Source organism: Dendropsophus ebraccatus, chromosome 2 (genome assembly GCF_027789765.1).
Source record: "Dendropsophus ebraccatus isolate aDenEbr1 chromosome 2, aDenEbr1.pat, whole genome shotgun sequence".
Taxonomy (NCBI): domain Eukaryota; kingdom Metazoa; phylum Chordata; class Amphibia; order Anura; family Hylidae; genus Dendropsophus; species Dendropsophus ebraccatus.
The window spans coordinates 62642738-62668762 of record NC_091455.1 but is presented as its reverse complement, the minus strand read 5'-3'; the positions used below and the strand labels follow the sequence as shown (position 1 = coordinate 62668762).

The window sequence follows — 26025 nt, the reverse complement described above, 5'->3', positions numbered from 1 at the left end:
AGTTTTCATACCTTACCTTATATCATACGTCATGGTGCTTGTTCAAGTAAAAAGCGATCTTTTATCATTTATGCAGATTGTGCTAAGTGGGGGGGAGCTTCATGGCAACGGCCCCACCGTAGCCCCGCCCCTCTGTGACGTCATTGGCACATAGGTTGGCCCATACCAATGGGCGTCGAAGACCAATGCCGTTATGGAGGGGAGGGGCCTAGGGTGGTGCGGTGGGCAGGGCTAAGTGGTGCAGTTTCCGCGAAGCCCTGCCCACTCAATCTGCAGATGATACAAGATCACTTTTTACTTGAACAAAATACAGTGTGAAAACTGTTAAATTTACTCTTTAAATTTTTGTAGGAGTCAGAATGCAAAAAGGGGGGTGACAGGGTCACGTTAAGTTGGTTTTCTATGGGCTACAGACATAATTTGGAATGTCAAGCTTCGGTATCACTATTACAGATACTGTGCCAGATCTGCCCTGGCTGCAAAAGAAGGGTTCTCTCTTATTCTGCCTGGTCTTCTATTATGATCTGAGCCGCAGGGAGAGGCTTTAGCTGTGAGTAGCACATTCTTTTCTCCTCAACCTCAGGTTCATGTGTACAAGTATTGGAAGGGAAAAAAGGTTGAAGGCAAACCGGATGCTTCAAAGGATACATATGACCATTAAGATTATATAATATGAAAATAATCAAGGTAAAAAAAGGTTTGTTCCAAGGTAAAGCAATTTTTGAATTCTTTTTACTCTTGTACGACCACATATTGGTTTAGAAAAAAGCAAAACTTGAGTGGCTACATATGAGTCTATATGAGTGGGTTGAATAATTTACCTTTACACACAAGGACTCGGAGATCTAACTCCAAGTTCAACAACTATTGTCATGCCTGAAAGCCTGCAATCGCAATGTCAAAAATGGCCGACTACAAGCACGATAAGCTAAGAAACCAATCGAAACTTGTCTAATGGCATTACACACCTGCTTTATAAACTGCAAGTGAGAGCGAAATACAAAGAGAGCTGAACACATACAAAGAATATATGGGAGTTACCAAAATAACTGTACCCAATCAGTGATAACAGACTGACTTATCATACCTGTCAGGCTTCGATAACACATAATGGTATGTATACTTCATTATATACATATTACTATACATCCAGGTTCTGCTTTAGGGTGCATTTACATGTACAGGATCCGCAGCAGATTTTAATGGCGTAGATTTGGTGCTACAGATATCAATGTAACTAAATGACTGAACACAGCATCAAATCTGCTGCGGATACTGTACGTGCGAACGCATCCTAAAGCAGACAAGAAGAAATACTATAAAAATGTCTAACAAAATATACTATATAACAATATTCAGATTTGTAAGATGAGATGTCACATTGGGTGCCATCCTCCTGTTGGTAAACTTAATATTTCAATTTAAAGGGGTTGCTAGGTTTGAACGATCAGCTTGTGTTACAGGTGATGAGCGGATGACAGATGGCACCAGAGGGCACCTGCTGTGAGTTAGGGAAAACCTCTGTATTCACACTACATTTGCAAGATTTCCTCTCCGCATATTTAAAGAGGATGTACCACCAGGTACATCTTCTTTAACCTGAAGCCATGGATCGAACGGCGCCGAGGCCCGGTTCCCGTGCACGGCACCGTTCTATGCATCGGAACCTGCCGGTGCTCAAGCACTGGAGGTAGGCCAGCCCGCCCCCAGTGGGAGGGAATTCCCTCCCCTCCATGACGCGGCTCCCTTAGAAAGAATGGAGCTGCGTCATAGAGGGGAGGGAATTCCCTCCCACTGAGGGCGGGCCGGCCTACCTCCAGTGCTTGAGCACCGGCAGGTTCCGATACATAGAACGGCGCAGTGCACGGGGACCGGGTCTCGGTCCAGAAAACTGACTGCGGCACTGGCTTCCCCGTGTCGGCGCCGTTCGATCCGTGGCTTCATGTTAAAGAGGATGTACCTGGTGGTACATCCTCTTTAAAAATAAATTGGTAAGAAATTTGGAATAGAGATGCAATATATCCAGAAGTGTGATGAAAGAGTGAGAGAGAGTATTGCCTACTACGATCAGACAGGACCCTAGCAATAATCTGTAAGTGGCACTTGGAATGCTGTGTACTTTCCCCTTGATCTTAAAAGAGAAGTCCCACCAAACTAAAAATCAGCAGGCAGGGGGTGGTGAGAAAATAATAAACGAGTAAAGCCACCCATGCCCGTGCCTCCTTTGCACCATTCCATGGTCCCATTCACCGCCGCTAGATGTCATTTGCAGCTGGAAACCGGGTACGTCTTGCTTTCTTAGCTGCAACACCCCGGCTGAGCGGTTGCCGCTCAGCCAGTCAGTGACTGGGGCGGTTTCCATCCCTAGTCACTGATTGGCTGAGCGGGCAATCACTCGGCCAGATACGTGGGAACAAGACCCTGGAGCGGCGCTACGAGGCATAAGGATGTGTAAGTTAACATGGTTTATTATTTTCCAAAAAACCTCCCCACCCTCCGACTTATTTTGCCAATTTTTTTTCACGTATCGGGATTTTGTATATGTTTGACATATTACCACTCTTTTCAGTACACTTTTGCTGTCATAAAGTAAAGAGACTGCTTACGTCTAAGCCTTGTGTGGGTGGGCAATGTGACAACATGTACTTAGTTGTTCGCGTTCCACTGTAATTTGCTTATTTGCGTAGTTACCAATTCAAAAGACTCTTTGTTGCTGCAAACCTCATGTTGAGGAATGACGAGCAGTTACAGCAATCTCACCTTCCAGCGCGGAGTGCAATCTGTAGGTTTCCAGTGCCCTCCTGGCCCAATATCCATGTCGGAAAATTGCTGGTGAATTTCTTCTAAAGTGATCTCGCTCATATTGATATCAGTAGGTCCACCTGCAGTAAGGAACAAGTCCAGTTATTGAGCCTTATAATTCATTAGAATTTATATTACTTTTATAGTATGGGCGTATGTTCATAAAGAGGAGGTTCACCTTCAGTGAGTTTGTAAAGGAGTCATATATACTTTTATTAGTGGGAGTGATCTTGACAATGAAGAGGAGAAGAAGCAGGAAACAAACTCCCTGCAGCTATTGTGATATATATCAGAAGACACAGGTTATATTAGAACAGTCTGAATATAAGATGGGATGGATGGGAGATAGAAGCAGGACCCTCAATACATCCCTCCCTGGTTGTCCCTGCTTAGGCTCCAGTTTATAAAAGGTGCAAATAAAATGACAGAAGTATATAAAGGGAACTGCTGTAGAAGAACATGAACTTTGCTCTACACACTGAACACAGGTGGCGCAAAAATAAGATGCCATAACTATTCACTGGGGCGTTTTATTACAGCAGGGAAAGGGCAAACATTGTTCCTGTCTTATAATCTATGCAATGAACAAGACACTTAACGGTGGGACAACCCCTTTATATTGGCTAGTACAGGGAAGGAGGAAGTATACCCTCTGGAGAAAAACTAAATTACGAGGAACCTTGGAGAAAAAAAAAAAAAAAAAAAAAAAAAAAAGTTTTGCTATAAAAAAACTAAATGTGAGAATTTCTCAGGTCACTGAACCTGGAATGGTCAGGACAGAACGCAAACATCAGTACATGGAGAAAAAAAAATTGCTACCACAGCAGATACCTTTATGATACCCGTATAACAAGAGGAAGAATGTATATTGGTATATACAGTAGTATACAGTTGCCTACCTAGAGTTTTTTCTTTTAACACTTTAAGGCTTTGTAAAGCAAATGTACCATCAGGTACATTCGGCGCACGGCGGAGGTCTATTAACGGGCACCGGCTGCGGCTGAAGCACTGGAGGCGGCCGACGCCGTTTTATTGGTATGCAAAACTTAAAGCTAATGTACCTGATTGTACATTCACTATCAGAATGTATAACTTAAAGGATATTTCAGGGGCAACTTAACCAGCTCAGTACCAGCAGAATGAATGCTGAGTTGCAGCAGCATAGAAAAGAGCAGCACAGCCATGTAGGGCCCGGCAGTGAGGGGCCACAACACGCTGCTGCTACCCCATCTACATGTTACCTGGTGGAGATACTAGAGAGCACTGATGTTAAATCCCTGGAAAATATCTCTGTAGCTTTAAAGACAGTCGTAACAATCTTTACCACTTACGTAAAGCCAGCTAATAAAGGGACACTAAATATATGTTGGGTGCCTGCCTATAATTATATGAACAGCCAGCGGGTATTACTGTGCAAAGCTATTCTGACCTTATCAATATCCTCACTTTATTGGATCTAATGCATACTATGCCATTCAGATGCAGTAAAGGAGTGTGTGAATGAGGCCTTACTTTATTCTATAGGACTCATGCATGGAAACAATTGTCAGATTCCCTTTAACCCCTTGGTAACATGCATTTTTTTTGTCTCTCTCACCCTCAATTACTTTTGTTTTTGTTTAACAGAACATTCCATGGTAACATGAGGGGCGCTATTACAAGGTGTAGTTCATTCTACAAAAAACAAGCTCTATGCGGCTATTTTGATGGAAACATTGAACAATGGAAAACTGAACAAAACTGAGAACTGTCTCCTCAGGGGCATAAGTTTAAGATTTCTATTCTTATGTAAACCTGTGCTCATTCTGGAGCCCAGTCACCAATCAGGACCGCCCACTGGACTCCTAAGCCTAGATTTAAATGAATACATTAAAGTTATACTGACTCCTTTCCCACAAAAACTAGAAATGTGCTCACCAAATTTTGCTTTAAAACATGGTGCCTGCTGAACATGCCAAGTTCCTATTAAAGGCTTTACTTTAATGACTATACAATTTAAAGCATAATGCTCCTTTAAGAACACAAAGGCTTAAACTGGGAGTAAACTTAATAAGACAAAATCCAGGATCCACAGAGTAAACGCGAGGCCGTCATATTATTTAACATTGAGCTGGTGATACATAACCATTTTACCTACCTTTAAAGGAGTAGTCAAATCACATAATTTACGCCATGGCTACAGGATGTTAAGACGGGACTACACCTTTAAGAACTGGCCAGGTGAATCTGGGTTCCTGGACAACTTTTTGCAGTCAGCAATAAGAACTTAACAACCCTGAGTGCCTTATACTGCATTCACACACTGTGGATTTGATGGGGCCTGTAGTCTATGCTGCTAATGTATAGGGGCCCAGCTTATTGCACAGCTTTGGTGACTGCAACCTTCCCTGGCATACTGGCCCCCCGGTTACTGGGTGGAGTCAATTCACTACCGTGCTCTAAAGAGCAAGAGGATGTATATGGCTACTGAGGGCATCAGAATACTTACGCATAAAAGGCAGCTTCTCTGGGCACGGAAGGTGTGGAGAGATTGTGAAGTTTTCTGGCAGATACATGGTTGACTGTGCAGTGAAATCTGTAGAGTTACCACCATCTGGATAATCTGTAAGGGGGAAAAAAAAAAAAAACACCTTGCTGAATCATTGTTAAGATTTTTCAATGTTCAGATAGATGACATTAATGGAAATGAATGGGAAATGTAGCGCTAACCAACATAGAGGGCAGAGTGAACCTATTGAATACAATTACCATCCAAGCTGATATGTCAACAATTACGTGCAAAATCAGGAAGTTGTTTGATTCAACAGTGACTACAATAGTTTATACAACCACGACATGGGACTAGATCAGTGTTTGCTTGTATTAGGCTCTAGTTTGCCCATCTATAAGGACCCTTATAAATGGCATATCACTAGGAATTCTGGGACCCTCATCATTACTGAGAATCAAGGGGCTGCAGAGCGGATTTAGTACCATTTAGTACCAGTATGCAGGGAAAACATAATGAATCCACACTGGTAGAAACGGTGGGGGAGGTCAAAGAGATTTGACCCCTACTGATCACAGCACTATGGCATATCCTAGAGATATGCCATCATCTTAAAAGAAAGGTATACCACTATAACACATAATATTTTCACTATTGTTTGAAAAATCATCCTCTGACTATCCTCAAGCATGTGCTACAGCTGGGGTCTATTCCGGTTATCCCGCATTTATTTATAATGCTACTTTATGTACCATCACCAGCACTTTACGTAGTGTCATTATTCTTACAAATTCACATCACACAGCTATACGCATTAGTGAAAAGGCTTAAACATAGTGCCAGAAAATCCAGGAAGACAATACCGAAATGAAAGATTTGTTAATGGATTGCAGCAATCTCTAAGATGGTAACCATCTGCAAACTAGAAGAAAAAAAAACTGTAGAATAATGTGGGTGCACAGAGAAAAAGGTGAATATTTTAACTATTTCAACTACATCCCCTGAATTCTGAAAAATACAGAATGGGGATGGTAAAGCGTCCACTGTTATATTGCTACTTAAAGGGGTAGTGTGGTGTTAGACATTTATTCACTAAATAACACACATTACAAAGTTATAGAACTTTGTAATGGGTGTTATTTAGGTGAATGGCCCCCTTCCTGTGTCCCCCCCCCCCCCCCCCAAAGTGTGGTGCAGTATACTCGCCGCTATCTTGGGACAATGATGTTGTCTTCAGGGGTCAGACCTTTCCAGCCGTCCCTCATGCCAGCCATAGTTATGCTCAGCCAATCGTGGCTGAGCAGCTGATGATGCGCTGGAGGGGGGCGGCATGAGGGACGGCTGGAGCGGTCCGGTCGGCGTCCTGAAGACGACGTCATTGTCCCAAGATGGCGTCCAGGGTCGACAGTAATGCGGTGAGTATAATGCACCACACTTCCGGGGTGGGGGGAACACGGGAAGGGGGCCATTCACTTAAATAACACACACTACAAAGTTGTATAACTTTGTAATGTGTGGTATTTAGTGAATAAATGTTTAGTGCCGCACTACCCCTTTAATAATAATGGGGATATCCAAAATGTATCATTTATCTTGTTAGTGATAAGTAACCGATTTGTGTCACCCAAAGTGAATGGAGCAGCAGTGAAACCTGCATGCTGTATGTGGCCCCCAGCTTCTCGCGCAGGGGGTTGCAGAGAACCCATACATCACAGGAAACACCCACTAAACTCATTACCTGCAGCATTAGGCCAAAAATGATAAAGGAATCAATGCAGAAAGCAGCCCGGACTGGTGCAACTTGATTTACGCAGAGGACACAGATGCATATCTAAAAATCATTATTTCCACAACAAAGGTGCCTATACCCTTTGGAACTATTATGATTTAATGTTATCACGCTATAAAACATGACAAAGTCCAAGAGGGTGAAAACTTTTCATAGGCTTGCTATGTGATAAATATTAACTTCATTTTTATCAAAATGTCAATTTAATGTACATTGTAACTACCGCTATATGAGGCCAAGATGGACATTAACAGCCTCAAAGTCCATTCAGCAGCGACAAATCTTGTAGCTACCAGATATAACAGTCCGGTGATGAACAAACATGTGAAAAATTATTATATAGAGAAGGCGGCAGCAACAACAGGAATATTCAGCTTTACACTAGATCATCTATTTCTTTCTATTCGCTGGTAAATATTTTTTTTATCCCTTTTTATACTTCCATCTTGCCTAACAGCATTTAGAGATATGCTTTACAGCAAAAATGGTCCATAGGAAACAATAGACTAGAGGGGAATTCTATGGGAGAACATTTTGATAGTGATTACTATTTTGAACCTATTGTGAGATGTGTTTGAGAATTATCCTGGTTGCCTTGGAAACAGACTACAATTTCTCGTCGCCTTGTTGTCAGACGTGCAGCTCTACCAGCAGAACTCTCATCTGAGCTTCCACAAAGCTGACTGACAACAATGCAGATGAATACAGTCACTAAAGGGTTATACTGCACCACAGATCAGAAATGACATAGCAGTATTCCTCCTGAAATGGAGCAGCATGGGAGTCCTGACAAGTTCGCTTTCATTTCTAGCCGAATGTGTCTTTTGTGAGAGGGCATACAGCCAGAAAATTTCACCTTAAAGGCATGACCACAGTTCCATCCGTGATACACATTCATTTATTTTCCAAGAAATAAATTGCACAGAAAGCTATAGCCAAAGGAACTCCCAGTATTACTCATTCCAGATTCATTGTACATGACTGTCATTTATTTGGTAAAGCTTGTTGTCTCACCGCGACCATAGGTTTTTATGCTAAAGTGATCAGCTCAATGACATGTTCACCTTCAGAAACCCCCAGCCCATAACAGCTACGAAGGCTCCATCTGGCCATACATTTCCTATGCAACAGATGCTAGGAAGGAGATATCACATGTCGGTGATTCACATGAATAGCTTCAAGTGAAGACGGACAGGCTAGAATACCCAGCGTGAGCTAGGAACGACCCTCTACAGGGCATAGAGACTCGGGTTTTTGTAATAAGTCAGTGAAATTGTAATTCTTTATAGGATGTGCTTTATCTATATTCTATACCAGGAATGTGTATGGGACCCCCAGTAAATAAACTCCTTATCCCTAGTTGAGCCTTTTCTACTCATGATACAGGGGAAAAGTTGTCAGCACATATACAGGTGCTTGGATGGGGCTACTAACTATAAAGTACAGAGTGTCACTCACATAGACAGCTGACAATACCCAGTGTCTCCTCCTCGTTCTTGTGGTGCTAAACTACAGACCAAAAGAGTATCTGAGCCTGAAGGGGTTTTCACCATAAAAAGCCATAAACATCTAAAGAGTTGGACTTCTGACCAGATTTTGAGAACATGGGCTACTGGTTCCTACTTCTACCAAAGACATGGCCACTTATGTATGGTCAGTGAGAGATAGAGGAACAGCCAAGCAAGTCCCTCGTCTGCATAGATAGTAAGTAAGTAAAGGCTGTATTACATGGCACAATACAAGCTGGGAAGAAAGTGCTGACCTGTCAGTTCAGTGCTCGCTTCCATATTGTTCCCCGTTCGATGCCTGTGCTATTACACGCACAGATAGCAAGTGGGAGGAGCAGAAGGGGCAGGAATTTAGATTGTTACGGTCAGCTGTTACACGGAGCGACGAGCAGCAGACCGTCAGAGACATGATCGGGATCTTTCAGCATGTTAAAAGACCACGTTCAGCGGTCATCGCGCGCATGTCGGCTGATAGTTGCCCTTCAGCATGCACTATTACACAAAATGATTATTGGCCTGAACGGCTGGTACTGGGCCAAGTAAGGCTGATGCAGTTGCATAATAGGGCCTTTATGCTGCATTGACAAATTTCTGGCTATCCTGAGCCACTCTGAATACAATAGGTAGGATGCAATTTCCCTGGTGTCCATTAGGCTGAAATGGAGTATAGCATGGGAGATCAGTGGATGATCTGCCCTCTGTAGTGATCGTGTTAGATCATAAAGATGCTGTAGCAACTATGCGGAATGGCCAGGTACATGTAACCAGTCAGTCATAAAATGAGTGGAAAGTAACATTTAAAAGCTTTTTTTACTGGAATGCATTTAATATGCTTTTTTATCTTTTTATAACGCTTAATTGGTTTCTGTGTTTTTTTGTATGACTGTACATTGCAAGCTGCAGAATCCCATTCACAGTGAAATCTGTCAGCACCCTTATCTGACAGCGCGGCCTCCAGCCTATCCTGAGCGATCACCTAAGCACAGTCATGATCAGATCAATCTCGATTTGACCATAACCGAACTTAGAGGAGCCCTTAAAAAAAAAATGACAACAGAGACTAGAGACGTCAGTCTCTGTCTGATGATTTCACGGTGATGGGGATTCTGCAGCTTGCTATGTACAGTGAGGCACAGAAACTACAAAAGCCAAAGTCTGAATTGCAAATAAATAGATTTTAGAAAATATGCCCCAGTAATCTAGATCTTCCTAATGTACAAGCCGTAACACAATTAAGCACAGCCAGCAGTGGTGCATTGCCTGCCTGTATGCATATTAATGTCCGTACACATAACTGTCAGCTGAACCTGCACCAGGCTGACAGCCATCACCTCAGCCTCGCCTATAAGCATGGCTCATTATCGCAGATGATAAGACCCTGGTAGACGCTTCTGGTGGCACATACATCCAGGGAAGCCAGCTATGCTGAAGTCAAAGATTCCTCATCCATGTCCTTTCTGCCCAGCTAAGCTTAGGCCCTCCCCATAAACATTACACTGATGGATAGATCAGGCCAAAGTCTCCCAACAATAAGCCGGGTATTTCTGCCTTTTCAACAACTGATATTGGGTTCCACCAAAAACGTTCCCAAAGGGGAAGAGAAGCATTGCACTATTCCTAATAATATCAATGGTCTATCTGTGTAATGCATAAGGGTGGTGGGCCATCTACATGAGGGTCCCTAACAGGGTCCAGCCAATACAAAGCAGATACCTGCTGCACATACACATAGAACTGTAGTCATCTGAATGCACAGGATGGGAGCCTAGTAAATGTGACAAAGACAAAACACAAGAAAACTTAGAAGAAAGTCTTACCTGTTCCATTGAGTGTACTGTTTTTATTGGTATACTGTCTAAGCATATGTCCAATGGTTCGAACGTTGTCTCTCAGCATTATGCCTTGGGCTTGCACCATGAAGAGGTAGGTGTTTGCTAAAGAATAAAAAATACATACATTAAAGAAATGTACTAAAAAGAGGAAATTTCAATACTCACAAAGTAAATAAATCTGGTCATACACATTATATAGCCATCAGCCTAAAGGTTATCTGTAAACTTTATTGTCCACCAATTCTTTATTGCAGGCATGGAGAGGGCACAAGCACCTTTTTTACTTAATAGGCCTTGTGCACAACACTCATTGGGCGTCATATGGTTTTCTTGGTAACTTTACTGCCCAGTGTGAACTGTGACATCACACATGGGGGAGAGGAGGTTTACAAGTACCTTTAAAGCAACTCTGTACCCACAATCTGTCCCACCCAAACCACTTGTACCTTCGGATAGCTGCTTTTAATCCAAGATCTGTCCTGGGGTACGTTCGGCAGGTGATGCAGTTATTGTCATAAAAACAACTTTTAATCCGGCAGCGCTGTGTCTAACAGCCGGGGCTTACATTTGTATATGCATTAGGCATATATTAATTAATATATTAATTATATATATATATATATACAGTGGTACCTTGGTTTAAGAGTAACCTGGTTTAAGAGCGTTTTGCAAGAAGAGCACACAGTTTTTCAAAATTGTGACTTGGTTTAAGAGCATTGCTTTGGTTTAAGAGCTCCTGGTATTGGGTGGGAGCGTGAGTGGGGGAGGGGCATGGCCTGCATAGCGGGGTCTGCAGCACAGTACTCTGACCCAGAAAGTCTCTCTCACCTTCCAATTTATAGCAGATCCACTTCAGGCTTGGGCTTGCATCAGGGTACAGGACTGTGGGGGTAATCTCTTTATAGCTTTAACCCCTCTCTCCCCGGACAGAGAGTGCTGCTATACTGTGTCCACATCTGCCCTGCTCATTCCTTCATGCTCCCTGCAGTCTCTATCAGTCCTTGTGTTTCCCATCCTCTTCATTCCTGCTATAATGAGCTTGCACTCACACTCCGCTATACACACTGCTGCTATAATGTGCTTGCACTCACACTCAGCTATACACACTGCTGCTATAAGGATTATAAAATGATTTTTGGGGTGTGGAACCAATTGTCTACATTTCAATGATTTCTTATGGGAAAATTTGCTTTGGTATAAGAGTGGATTTGGATTACAAGCACGGTCCCAGAACGAATTATGCTCGTAATCCAAGGGACCACTGTGTATATATATATATATATATATATATATATATATATATATATATATATATATATATATATATAAATAAATTAGGCATATATTAATAATATGCATTATTAGGAATGCTCCAGGAACATTTACTGCTGTTTGAGCTTTGCACAGGTGTATTAACGATCCAGCCCATGTGCCGTCCTCTCACAGGTGGGGAACAGGAAGCAATCTGCCTGGAGCATTCCTAATCGTGAGGAGGGTGGGGAGGAAGGACAGAGAGGGTGTGCCAGCCTAATGCATATACAAATGTAAGCCCCGGCCGTTCGACACAGCGCTGCCAGATTAAAAGTTGTTTTTATGACAATAACTGCATCACCTGCCGAACGGACCCAAGGACACATCTTGGATTAAAAGCAGCTATCTGAAGGTACAAGTGGTTTGGGGGGTCAGATTGTGGGTACAGAGTCACTTTAAACACTTGGCCAGCCAACAGCTCTCTCTCCTGAATCTAACACACACTTGTAATGTCTATGACTACTTAATGGAAAGATGAAAACAAAATGATTGGGCAATTAAAATCCAAATGCCTGATCCTCATCTCCTGAGATCTGAGGTTAGGGAAGAATTGAAAGGCCTCTCACACATTAGATGATCAGCCGACATTAGCCTAGCACATATGGCCAGCATAAGTGAGTGCATACAAAACATACTGGCACAGCAGCTGCTCCGATTTCAATAGAACAGGCCTGGAATGAATTGCCGATAAATTGTCAAGCGCTTTGTGTCTACAGGTTCCCGGTCCCTGATCATGCCAGATGTGTAACATTACTAAAAAATATTACCACTTATTCAACCCTTTTGTAGGCTGTAATTTCACGTCGCTGTCAGACTCATATTTACATGCTGCCATGTTGCCAGGAAGTGAATGGCACAAGATGCAGCTATAAATCCTTAGTTTTAATAAAAGGGAAGGAGGGTAAACACATTTGTTATAATGTTACTTATTCACTCACTATGTCATACAGCAGATTAGAAATTAACACTTAATTTCCTTATAAACCTCATGTAACCCTCAGGGATGTCAGCGGAAACTACAGGAAAATCCATTTTGTAGATGGGGTAGGGCTTAGTTGAATTGGGTATGGCTCCTCTGATGTGGCACATTTACTATAATTTACTTCACAAATGGATGTAAATTGATACTGAAGTGTGCTGCACACGGACAACCATCAATGCATCAAATGTATTCAAAGGCCTCTTTCCTTACTCCAACAGGTTATAGAGACTGATATTTGGGCTAACATTACAGCAGACCTGTGCCTATCATATCCTGTCTATCCACAGACAATCCCAGCAAACTGCTAGATTGCCAAGAAAACGTGAGGCCGACCAGATCGCATGGCGGTCATCCTACCAGTTCTGTATGGCTGGTGCATTGGTTTAATGCTGCTCTGCTGCCAAATGTGTGATCAATTAGCACCGGCCATATCAGTTCTCGCTCCGTGGAAACAGGAATAAAACAGAATTCACATTTTCCCTTCTTGCCTGTAATCTTATAATGAAAGGCCATGAAAGATAGGGAAAGCAAATTATTTACACAGTTACTCAACTCTTCGAGGGTGGAGTTTTTCTTCATGGTGCGTAAGTGGCCAGGTATTGCCGCTTGTCACAGTGCTTCCCATTCCCATTATAAAAACCAAAGCTATCACCGACAGGCAACATGCTTCTATGTACAATATGACTATGGCAGACAAGAACACAAATCCTACCAAGCTATGAACAGGAGTTGTTGGATACGACTATGGTAAAGCAGGTCAGGAAGGAGCATGCCCAACCACAACAGTGACAGGGTCTTACAACTTTTCCTGAGACCATGTTCACTTTCATAAGAACAAGCCGACCTATAAGGGAAATTCAGCCAAACTGATCTCCTTAGAGATAATAGATTGATATGACAAAATGACAACTAATAGCAAATAAACCCTGTACAGATATATTTGATACAAGACACATCATGAAGCTTTAAAAGGGGTTATTGGGCATTTTTTTTATACAATGCTGCACTGTAGGAAAACATAATAAACATCTTATGCCTTCCTCTCCACACTCCCCCGATGTCTCCAGTGACCCCTGCCGACTGCAGCTGCTGCCACTTCTGATACAGTGACAGCCCGCTCAGCCAATCACTGACTGAGACGGGATAGCGCAGTGGGCAGTGATTGGCTGAGCGGGCTGTCACTGCTGAAAGGAGTTTGTTTCAAAAGTGGTGGGTGCAGCCAGCGGGAGACCCGAAGACACCACAACAGGACTCCGGGTGAGCACAGAGAGAGAGAGGAATAAGATTTCCAACAGGGCATCTTTGTATAAAAAAAATTCTAATGACGGATAATCCCTTTAAAAGGTGCATAAAGCCAAAAAAAAAAAGATTTCCAGAACCACATTCTACAGAATTAAGCAATATATAGGCTGTATTACAATATCAATAAGAAAGATGCCAAGTCTGTATATACAGATACTAATTAATATGGCCATTGTTTTCAGTCTTCTTCGACAGACTTGTGATACCACTATAGGTTTACTTCGTGGATTTTCTCCTAGATAAATAAAGTTACTGCTCAGCTCAAGCCTTTGCTCCCCTGGCTACTATTAGACAGTACCTCAGAGACTATTGTTACTCGTAACAGGAAACCTTGGCATATGTCCCAGAAAAACAGAACTAACTCAATTACATGTCTCCCAAGGTGACCGATCCCATCCTTGCATACAGAGCAACATACAAGCCAAGTGTGTGTCAAGGCAACCTCATACTTCCTACCTGGCCTAATACCCCAGGGATAAAGCAGATAGTGCTTGTGTCGAATACACCATCTAGATTCATCACAAGTATATCAGATAGTAGCTGCCCCAAGGAAAACCAAATTCTCCGCAGCCTCCCTGAGGAAATCGGTAAAATTCTGGAGGCTACGTCCACTATTGAGGAGCCCGCATTGTGGAACATCCATAGAAATCTCCAAAATCAAGTGTCAAAATTGAGATATAGTGGCTACCTGGGAGTTGTCAAATCCTGCCCATATACTATGCATTACATCAAAGTCTAAAGGGAAGTCATTCACATGAAAGAATATGATAAGGAAATTAGTTCCTTAATACTGTATAAAGTGGTTCCACTTCAGAGTCTTGAAAATGAAAACAGAAAAGCAGAAATTTGAAAAATCAAGTCTTTATATGTGACATCTAGTTACATAGAGGTACAGATATAGTTAATACATCAGCATGGGGCCCATACTGGCCTTAGCAGACTAGTTAAAAGGTGCATATAGGAAATGACACTGGCGGAGCTTCCGTATTTTTAAGTGTCTGTGCTCCCAGATGGATAAAGAACTGGTTTTGCAGATTTCTAGACATTTTAGTCAAAGAGCTTTTACTACACTGATGCAAAAAAAAAAAAAAAAATGCTTGTATATTGTTGTATAGCTTAGAGTACCTCCATTTGCTGGTTCTGTGCCTTGTAGCACCAGGACGTACCTTGGTGTCTTGGCCTTCTGCCATTTACTTGTACTTTCTTCCCCATTATCCAAATGAATTCTTTTGGGCCAAGTCAAACAATTTACAGTACTTGTGATCATTCATTGAAGATGCATACAAATATTACCGCAAGCTACCAAGACAAACCTCTTTCCATTACTGCATTATACACAACATCTTAGAGTTAAAGTAACTCTAAGTAAGGCTAGGTTCACACTGCGTTTTCAGCATCCGTTTAACGGATCCGTTTTTTTTAACGTCCAGAAAAATAGGGTCAGCAACGTTTTTTGGTCCATTTTGGTCCGCCAAAAAAAACGGATCCGTTTTTTTTTATAATGGAAGTCAATGGAAAAACGGATGCACACAAATGAATCCGTTTTTTGCAATCCGTTTTTCATGCGTTTTTTGCAAAAAACGGATGCGTTAAACGGATGCTGAAAACGCAGTGTGAACCTAGCCTAAGTAATTAAGTAAATGTCTCTTGAAAGTGATGGAAAACTAGGAAAGCCCTTTGTCAGGAGATCAATTTACAAAAGGACAATGTTCCTCAAACCATTCTAGAACATGTTTTGCTAAATATTTCAGGTGTGACTTGGCCTTCAGATTTCCTAGATCCCAACGTGGGATGAGCTCAATCCATGGAGGCCACACCTCACATTCTACAGAATCAGCTGCTAACGTCTTGGTGCCAGATACCGCAGGACACCTTCAGAGGTTTGTGGAGTCCAGGCACAAGGGGATTCCACAGTTTTAAGGTTTTAAAGGGGTTATCCAGGATTCGAAACACAGCTACTTTCTAGCAAGTACAGCACCACCCCTGTTGTATGTAGTATTACAACTGAGCTTCATTTACTATAAAACTGAGCTGCAAAACTGCACTGAAACTGAGGGCAAGAGTGAGGCTGTTAGTGGAAGAAAGCGTCCATGTTTTTCTAAACAAGGACAACCTTTTAAAGGGAACCAATCACGCCGAATATGCCCCTAATGATAAGAAAACGTGCTGGTACATCACGCAGCGCGCTTCCCAAACATGCCCCTGTACCCTCCTTGTTTACATCATAATCTTACATTTCTGAAGTCCCTCGCTGTATGCTAATTAGGTGTAAGTAGTCACGGTGGGCGTATGTAGTCACAGTCCTGGGCGTTCTGCTGACGTCACTCGGGGCCTGTGTTCCACATCGGTGGCGCCGTGATGTCTTTAGCATGCCGCGTATGTGCAGTACGGCAGGAGAAGATGCTGACGTACTGTGCATGCGCGACAAGCTAAAATCGGTGGCGCTCCGCTGGCGTGGAACGCAGGCCCCGGGTGACGTCAGCGCTCGCAACCGACCAGGACCGTGACTACTTACACCTAATGACCATACAGTGCAGAACTTCAGAAATGTAAGATTACGGTGTAAACAAGGAGGGCACAGGGCATGTTTGGGAAGCGCGCTGGGTGATGTACCAGCATGTTTCCTTATCATTAGGGGCATATTCAGCGTGATTAGTTCCCTTTAATGTTAGTGCTCAACAGTATACTATAACATTGTTCTGTGTAGCCTCACCAAAAATATAGCCATGTGACGTTGAATCATGGGTAATAAATGAAAACCCATGTCTGTGAGACACGATGTGCAGACCATATTACAACTCTATCTCAGATGTCACCTGTCACTTGTGTAGTAGGAAACCATCACAGAGCGGTGGAAGTCACTGACCAAACACATTCAGTTCTTAGAATCTGCTAAGGTAAGGGAGGAGACAAAGAGCTTATTCTCTTAAGTCTCCATAAACAGACAAAGACTTTTCCCTCCAACACTTCATATGTGACCCAGAAATACATTACAGTCAATACAGATGGGATTAGTACTAAAATATAGGTAAACAGATATACAAATAAAGAGATTAACTAGTTGCTGTATTTGTCACTATGACCTATCCTAGTGCTAACTGAGGGATTAAAGGGGAACTATCAGCAGGTTAGATAGCTCCCTAGTGGGTACAGGGATCTGAGGATTAAGGTATGTCTCTTACCTCCATCCTCGGCACCGTCTCCTTGCTGTTTATTCTGAAATCCTCTGTCTGGCAAGCCATTAGGAGCACTGGGGGTGGGGGCTACCACCCCTAAGGACCGATCCAGGCGTAGACCTGGTGCCGCGATCCGCCCTGGCCGGCCTGCCCCAATGATCATCAATGGAGGGGGGCAGCCGGGAGCAGAGTGGACTGGTGCTCAGAGGCAGTAAAACTAGGTAGGGATATGGAAATAGAATATAGAGCGAGTGCTAGTCCTTTACTATCATATATCAAAATGTCTGGAACTGACGCCAATTAATCTAGGTTTCACTGAAAAGCAGATCTGTCCGCTGAATACACTTCCTATATACTGCTGAAACACTGCAGCTACAGGTCTATATACATAGCAATAATAAAGAAAAAAATTACGTGCTGTTTGGTTTGTAGGAAGCTGAAAAGTTACAGTGAACTCACAGATGCACCCCCCGCTCCTCTCCGCAGAGTCCGACAGGATGCTGTGAGAACCTATAGATAGCATTACTGCTGGGAGAGGAGGGGGGAGAACTAACCTCATGAATATACAGGATTTATAACTAGGCCTCTCCCATATACTTTAATCACTCCTACTGGCCCCACAGTCAGCATTTTTGTGCTTTTTTTGGATACTAGAAATACAGATTTTTTTCATAGAAAAGAATATTAGGCTGACAGACCTGTGCTAACACATTATCTGCTATAGGGTCTGAGTTATTGCAACAGTCCATGAATGCTTCTGGCGACATCCAGTATGGTCTGCCAATATCACTGGGAGATCCCCTCGGCCTTGGTGGATAAGGCATGGCTATGGCCATAGAGTTTGCTAGCTCTCATCCTACAGATAAGCTCTCCCACCTCAGAAATGTGGTTAGGCTACAAACGCTGACTCTGGTCTATGGTTTCCTGGGGTGTTTGGAATGTTTCAGGCTCCATGATGGAGCTCATAACCTAGTTTACTGTATTCAGGTTAGACCTGTACACGGGCAATAAGTATGTTAATGGGGGGGGGGGGTCAGGCTGTGACCCGGCCTCAGGGGACCTGTCCGGGTGACGTGCAGCCTTTCATCTCATTTACTTTAACAAACATTTTACCCAAATAAAGAAGGGTGAGAGAAATAAATATTACAGGGGATTATAGCCAGCGCTTGTGGCAGAGCTCTAGTAAAGCTATGGGTAAATAATACACTGCCAGTGTCACACATTCATCCCAATACACCAGAGACACGCCTGGAGGCACCCGGAGCTTCCTCCATGACACGTACAGCATTGTTACCTCAGTGGAACAGATAATAACAGGGATCTGCTCAGCAACCAGAGCAGCCAGCCCCGCACAACCGAGCACAATGCCGTATACTGCCCCCCCCCCCCCCTCACCGCTTTACATCCTCCACTGCTGCCACACTTCTACCTGTCATGTAGGTTTACAATAAAACATGGAGTACCCCTGCATTATTGGTATTTTCCTTTACTGATCAGTACATTGGCTACAGGACATGGTGAAGCAGCCACCTGGAATGGAGCATACATGTTATAGGCCCTTCACTTTTTCACGTATTTGTGTACAGGGTTGCGATCCATAAAAAAAAAACTAAAAAAAAAAAACACAGGCCCTAGTGCAGACTGAAATTCCTACATGGACACACCAATAGAACCCTATAGATCTGTATTTATGCAGATGCAATCCGCTAAAATATGGATCTGCAATCCGCAAATAGTGACTAGATTATTAGTAACCACACTTTTTCATTTTTGTGATCAGCAAAAAAATATGGATGCAATACGGATTGAAATTTGCAGATTACTAAAGAAAAATAGCGGACCTAAATTTGCGGAGTAAAAAATACACTGACGTGTGAATAGACCCTAAGCCTTATAAAACCAATGGCCTACAGATAGGCTTCAGTATAGGAAGATGGGGGCACACCTGGAGCTGGTTAAAGGGGGCCGCAGGGTTACTATAAGCTAAAACCTCTTCAATGTTTAACAGCACTCATACTGTATCACCATACTACTAGTAACAGCGGTGTATGAGTCAGCAGTGCCCCACTCACGCAAATGGGACGACATGGCAGCACACTACTAATAGTTCAGCTATGTGGGTATAAGCAAAAGTAAAGACTGCGGCTGTGGCCCCTTTATACAGGCAGGGGTACAAGGAGCAGATTTGTTACCGATGACCTATTCGAAGTACAGGCCATCTAGATTATAAGGCTGGATAACCCTTTAATTATGGGAAGCAGCTTCCGCTATGAGACAGTAGAAAGGAGCTCTTTGTTTCAGACATTCACAATCGGCTGATCACAATGTGAGCCTGATCCAGAGCTGACAGATTCCCTGGGACAGTGTCTCACCTGCTCTATAGCAAGGCAAACAAAAATCTCCTATCCTAGATTCTATCAGAACTGGGGAGAAGGTGCAGAGAGACGCTGTGACACAGTCCAGCTAATAGAGAGTGTCTGCTAGCAGAGATAGGATACAGCAGCTGGATAGGGCATTAAAGGCTTCCCAGTACCTAATACTGAAAGTATGCCAGGACTGCATAATATAGTATGCGTAGCATCTGCTCATAGAGAACTGCTGCGGACGTGCACACACAGACATGCAAAGAGGACTTTATGCAAAGTGCAATAAAATCCTGCAGTATAACAGAGAAACACTAGCCGCATAATCCCTGGAAAAATGCTTGAGGATGTAATGAAAGTGACAAGCCTTTACGGGAATAGATTCCTCGAGTACAAAGACTGCTATCAAGGGTGAATGAGGTCTACCGGGCAGGTAGATGACATTAAAATGTTATGGCTGTAACTATTTCAGGTGCACAGAGCTTGTTCTGGAGCATTTTACACCCACAAATCATCTTTTTTGCATGTTTTCTATACTTTTTTTGTTTGTAAATGTTCCAAATCAGTTCATTGTAAGCAAACAAGTGATTTGCATAGAACAATAAAATAAATGCAAAAAAAGCTCAATACAACAAAACATGCTTCAAAAGAAAAGCATATTTTCAATCTCAGGCCTAAACCTTGAGATTAGCGAGCAGAAAACCAAGAACTCTTTTTGTTCATGCTGAGGGCTCTGATCTGTATTAGGGGTAAAAACACACAATCCAGTTCCCAACACATCAAGGAAATTCTTCCATTACCATAGAGCAGTGATTTTCAACCAGCGTGCCGTGGCACACTAGTGTGCCGCGACACATGGTCGGGTGTGCCGCGGGGAAAGTTCCCCAAACTATGGTGCCCCTGTGAAACAGGAGAAAACAATGGGGGAGAGAAACCTGGGGATGGGGGAGAAACAGGGGAGAGAAGCACAGGAGAGAAGCAGGGGGAGAAGTATGGTGGAGAGAGGCACAGGAGAGAAGCACAGGAGAGAAGAAGGGGGGAGAAGTATGGTGGAGAGAAGCACAGGGGAGAGAAGCACAGGGGAGAGAAGCACAGGGGAGAAGTAGGGGGGAGAAAAGCACAGGGGGGAGAAGATAACAGGCCCAGGTTTCACACTGAGTTAGTATAAATACATTTAGAATATATATTATTAACTATATGTATAATATGTACTGTTTTAGTGTCATTTTGTGCCATTTTGGTTGGTGGTGTGCCCCGGGATTTTTTAAGTATAAAAAGTGTGCCGCGGCTCAAAAAAGGTTGAAAATCACTGCCATAGAGGATGCAGTTACACAGCGCAACACCACATGATTGTGTCTTCCCCCATTTGGAGCAGGGTAATGCATCAGGTGGGGCCCCAGCTATAGGAGCCAATAGTTGGCTTGTGTGTCTTCCCCTGTATGGAGCAGGGTAATAAATCAGGTGGGGCCCCGGCTATAGGAGCCAATAGTTGGCTTGTGTGTCTTCCCCTGTATGGAGCAGGGTAATAAATCAGGTGGGGCCCTGGCTATAGGAGCCAATAGTTGGCTTGTGTGTCTTCCCCTGTATGGAGCAGGGTAATAAATCAGGTGGGGCCCCAGCTATAGGAGCCAATAGTTGGCTTGTGTGTCTTCCCCTGTATGGAGCAGGGTAATAAATCAGGTGGGGCCCTGGCTATAGGAGCCAATAGTTGGCTTGTGTGTCTTCCCCTGTATGGAGCAGGGTAATAAATCAGGTGGGGCCCTGGCTATAGGAGCCAATAGTTGGCTTGTGTGTCTGAGGCAACTGTTACGCAATAGCACAGTGGTTTGTCACACACCTACATTACGTTTATCTAGCCCTTATCAACCATTGTTAATGATGTACGCAGAACAGGTTCGGCATGTCAGCTTTGGCAAATAAGATATTGCATGTCTTCTCTAAAGCTAAACCGCATAAAAAAATTAAAAAAAACTAGATACATAGAGGTAAAGGATTGTAGATCCTAAAATAAACTCTCCCTTATATCAAGTGTGTTTACCCAGCCCCAGCATTGACCTCCCTCTTGGATGGAGACTATGTGTATGTCAGAAATTATTTACTGCACAACAAGTCGCCCAACAACAAGGGAGGGGGAGACAGCCGACGCATAGGAAAAGGCAACAGGTAGGACAGGAGCAGTGTTTATGAGGACTATATGCTGACATATGACCTGTGTGAACACACCCTGACATACCCAAGGGGAAAAATATGCTGCAAATTACACAGCAGATACGCAGGGCAACATTTCTGGACGCAGCCTATATATCGGACATTTATTCTCTAGTAATAAGTGACAATGCACACACAAAAAAATATGCACTGCAGCGTCTATTCCCATTCAAAACAAACACATTTCTATGCACATATTTTGGTGCGTAAACTTCTGAACATACCCTAAGGGAATGGGTCATCCGGCACAGAGACTACAGAGCAGCCGCAGTACAGATGATGCCATGAAGTGAAGCCAGGTAGACATGCATGGCTAATGAGTGTTTACTATAGAGAAGTCACTTAATGGGAGACTCTAATAAAACAGGCGTGGTGCATGAGGAACACATCGATTTCTCAAGAAGTTCAATGTAGTGGAAGAGTCCGATGAAACCCCAGGGCAGCAGATTCTAGCTCGGAGCACAGGCAAATAAAAAATATCTGATGCACTAACGTTACAGGAGCACATAGGGCTGATGAAAGATGGTGACACATTACGCAACATTCTGGAGCAAGATGGCGGTTGTATGTCTTTGAGGTTTTTTTGCAAACTAACATTATTGGACGTACATGTCACATGTTGGAGGTTGCCATATGGTTTTGGGGCTTTTTTGTTTCTTTTTTCTGCTGTTAACCATGATAATAGAGAGTATTTCTGAGAAGGGTCAGCAGTACTGTTGAGCAGGCTGGCCAAACTCTTTGGGTGCTGCAACATTCTCTGAACCCAACTGCTCAGCATTTGACTCCCAGTGGCTGGAGAAGTTGAATGCCACCCTAGGGAGTCCTGGCCAACATGCATACAGCAATAGGCTGTAACCTTTTTTTCTGGCAGCCCTAGGCCTGCAACCAACTTCTTCAGACACCAGTAATCAAATGCAGAGCAAACCCGAACAGTTTGGCAAGTCTGTTCTTCACTAGTCAGCAACATAAGGTCAGGTTTGGACACAATGGTCCAGATTTATTAAAGGGATATTCTGGCACACTAACTTCATCTCATCCACAGGAACCAGACTCTCCGAGCTAGATGCACCAGCACCCCTGATCCATTTATTTTTTATGGAGCCGCCAGAGATGAGGCACTGGAAACCCCTTGTAATGCTGGTGAACAGCTACTAGACAGTTAGGATGTGGTAAAAGTTATGACATTGGTGTCTCTGCTTATCTGTCACATCCTTACACTTGTCTAGTTTCGATATAAGATCTGTCTACCTTTTTACAGAACTAGAAGAAATGTTGGCATAATTAAAGAATTCTGATGAAGATGCATCAAACTTTGTCCCAGTTTATGTCAAAGGTTGAGGAAAATTCAAGCTGATAAACTTTTTGCAGTTTTGGGGCCAGAAGTAAATTAAAATATAAGTGAAAATGACTTCTGCTTCTCCTCCCTGATGAATCCACATATAGTTTTAGACCAGTGATCGGGGAACCTTTGGCTCTCCAGCTGTTGCAAAACTACAATTCCCATCATGCCTGGACAGCCAAAGTGTTACCCAGGCATGATGGGAATTGTAGTTTTAGCAACAGCCGGAGGGCCGAAGGTTCCCTATGCCTGCTGTAGATTAAAAAAAAATGCTTAAACACTTCTCTGTGTGTGAACCGCCCTAAAGATCACAGACTTGTACCGAGACTGGGTTACTTCTCAAGAGAAATGAATCACTGTCATATGAATTCTTCTGTGTCAATCCAAACCGGTTTCCATAGAAAGCTCCTGCGTGTCTAGATGATAGTCGTATCACCAAGCCTCAAGAAACCTTTTCAGAACTGAAGTTTTCACATGGTTTTACAATAGTGAGCGGAAATCCAATCTACCCAGACCCGTCATCATGTCAATGGATTAAAAAAATGACCCAATTTTTACCATGCAAATCCCATAAATGCCCACACCCAGCCTGGCAGGGCCCCTGTAGGTCACTTGCTTTATACCAAAAAAAAAAGGAGGTCCGGATTGTTCACAGGCTGCCATCATTATTCTAACCAGCTCGTAAGGTGTTCCTCACAACATACAACTATACAGAAAAGGCGCCACATTATCCACATTTAAGAATAAAGCCCATATTACACGGGAGAACACCGGGTCATTGTCAGATCATCCAGGCATCTCAAAGGAGACAGTGGCGGTCAGACCAACGGCAATAGATTGTTAACAGGCTAATTGATGCCGTTTCAGCCTGCTGAAATACGATGTCGGTTGATCGTTATCTTTGATTACACAAAGCGATTATTGGCTGTAACAGTCGGTATCGGCTGATAATTGCTTGGTTTAATAGGGCCTTGAGGCCATGATCACACACAGTAAAATAAAAGCAAAATACAACCATAATTTTGAGTGAAAATATGGATGTATTCTCGATGTAATAAGGTGCTTTATTGAGATCTATTTGGAATTGACCATCAGTGTGCACACAGTGGAGAAAATGGCCATAAAGGAGTGAACATGTTCATAAAGTATCTTATTTTTGTATGTCTAGGTTATATTTTAGTTTAAATTTCAGACGTACTTCGGTATTGTTTTATTCTGGGTCAACACAGCCTAAGGGTGCGTTCACACGTACAGATTTGAAGTTGTAGTTTCAAAGTAAATCAAATCTGCTGCAGATCCTGTACGTGTGAACGCACCCTCAAGGTGCATTCTCTACAGCAGTGCTTCTCAAACTTTTTCTACTGGAGCCTCACCCAACAGAACAAGGTAATGCCTGGGCCTCACCAGACTGACCATGAGGGTGCTAGGCCTCACCATCTGTGATGGAAGTCCATTTAAAAGCTGAAAAAAATGCTAGGACTACCTTTCACCCGTCTCCCAAGCTCTATATACTAATAAAGTAAGTACAAAATAAATTAATAATCTTGCTAAAATGGAGATTTTGGAGGACTGTACAGATCATAGTTACTTTTGTAAATAACTGGCTCCCCAGCTGGGCCTCACCAACAACTAGGGGGCGCCTCACTGGTGAGGCCCGCCTCACAGTTTGAGAAGCACTGCTCTACAGGATAGGCTATCAATGCCTGATTGATGGGGGGGCTGACACGTACACAATGAATGGCCGGAAGCCGCTGGCCCCATAAATTGTATAGTGGAGCCACTGGGTTACTGCAGGGCAGCTCCTATTCCCCTCAATGGGAGCTGCTCTGCAGTAAACTAGTGGCTCCACCCCAGCGATCAGACATTGATGACCTACACTGCAGATCATTGTAAAATGCCCAGAAGACCTGCCGGCTCTCCTTACCTATTATACTGCATTCCTGTACTCCAATAGGATGCTGGAGCATGTTAAGGCCTGTTCATTCTGATAATGTCACAGTGTAAAAGAACACACTGGGGGAGATTAATCAAAGGATGTAAAATTTAGACTGGTGCAAACTGCCCACAGCAACCAATCACAGCTCAGCTTCCAGCTCTGGTGAAAGGAAAGAAGAGCTGTGATTGGCTGCTGTCGCCAGTTGCTCCTGTCTAAATTTTACACCGTAAAATTACATAAATCTCCCCCACAGTATTGACAAGGAGAATGCACCCCGTTCTCAATGTATTCATATTTTTCCTGGAGGAGTAAGAGAGGAACAGCATAAAGAAAAATAATGCTAATTGCTATTTGAGTATTTTCTCTGCTAGGCATACACGGAGAGCCGGCTGATCCTCTTTACAAGTGGCCGGCTATCTGCTCAGTTTTCAGCCTGTGGTTGGTAAGTCTTTAGATTATATTTCTGTCTTGTATCGGTTCATTATTAATTCTGGATTGTCACATTTCGGATTAAACTATTTATACCACACCAGCATTTCTTTATACCAACAATGAAAGCCGCGATTACAGAGAAACTAGATAAAATTCTGAAAAGACGTGTTTTTTTCCAAGTAGAAAGCTGAATAAGCACTGCGGACTGATAAAGATAGTAATTTCCCATGACACAGAACCACCTTGTAATTTGATTCAATGAACAAAACTTGAAGACCAGAAAGTTAAAAAAAAACAAAAAACACTCCAACAAATGTTGATACCTTTAACATCCCCTCCCCCTCAAAAAAAAAAAAAAAAATCCAGGTCGGTGTATTAAAAGAAAAACACTCAAAATCCTAGAATGATATCAAAGAAAATAAAGTGAAGCTAGACGCCAGTGGCTTCTCATACACACTTCAATACCTGAGAAGAGCTACCATTACCTTCTTCAGTATCAATGTGCCGTGATGACTCATTCATGAAACCCATAAGAAATCTCACACAAGACACTTACA

The 26025-nt window shown here is 43.0% G+C and overlaps 1 protein-coding gene across 4 annotated transcripts in view; it reads right to left on the bottom strand.

Moving 5' to 3' along the window:
* Positions 1–26025, bottom strand: part of B4GALT6 (beta-1,4-galactosyltransferase 6) — a 60358-nt gene that overhangs the window by 16287 nt on the left and 18046 nt on the right. For all 4 annotated transcript variants that reach the window (XM_069957663.1, XM_069957664.1, XM_069957665.1 and 1 more), the window contains exons 2-4: positions 10405–10521; positions 5291–5404; positions 2761–2882 (exon numbers count right to left, since the gene is read on the bottom strand). In XM_069957663.1, the coding sequence (XP_069813764.1) occupies positions 2761–2882; positions 5291–5404; positions 10405–10521 (353 nt within the window). The remainder of the gene's footprint in view (positions 1–2760; positions 2883–5290; positions 5405–10404; positions 10522–26025) is intronic.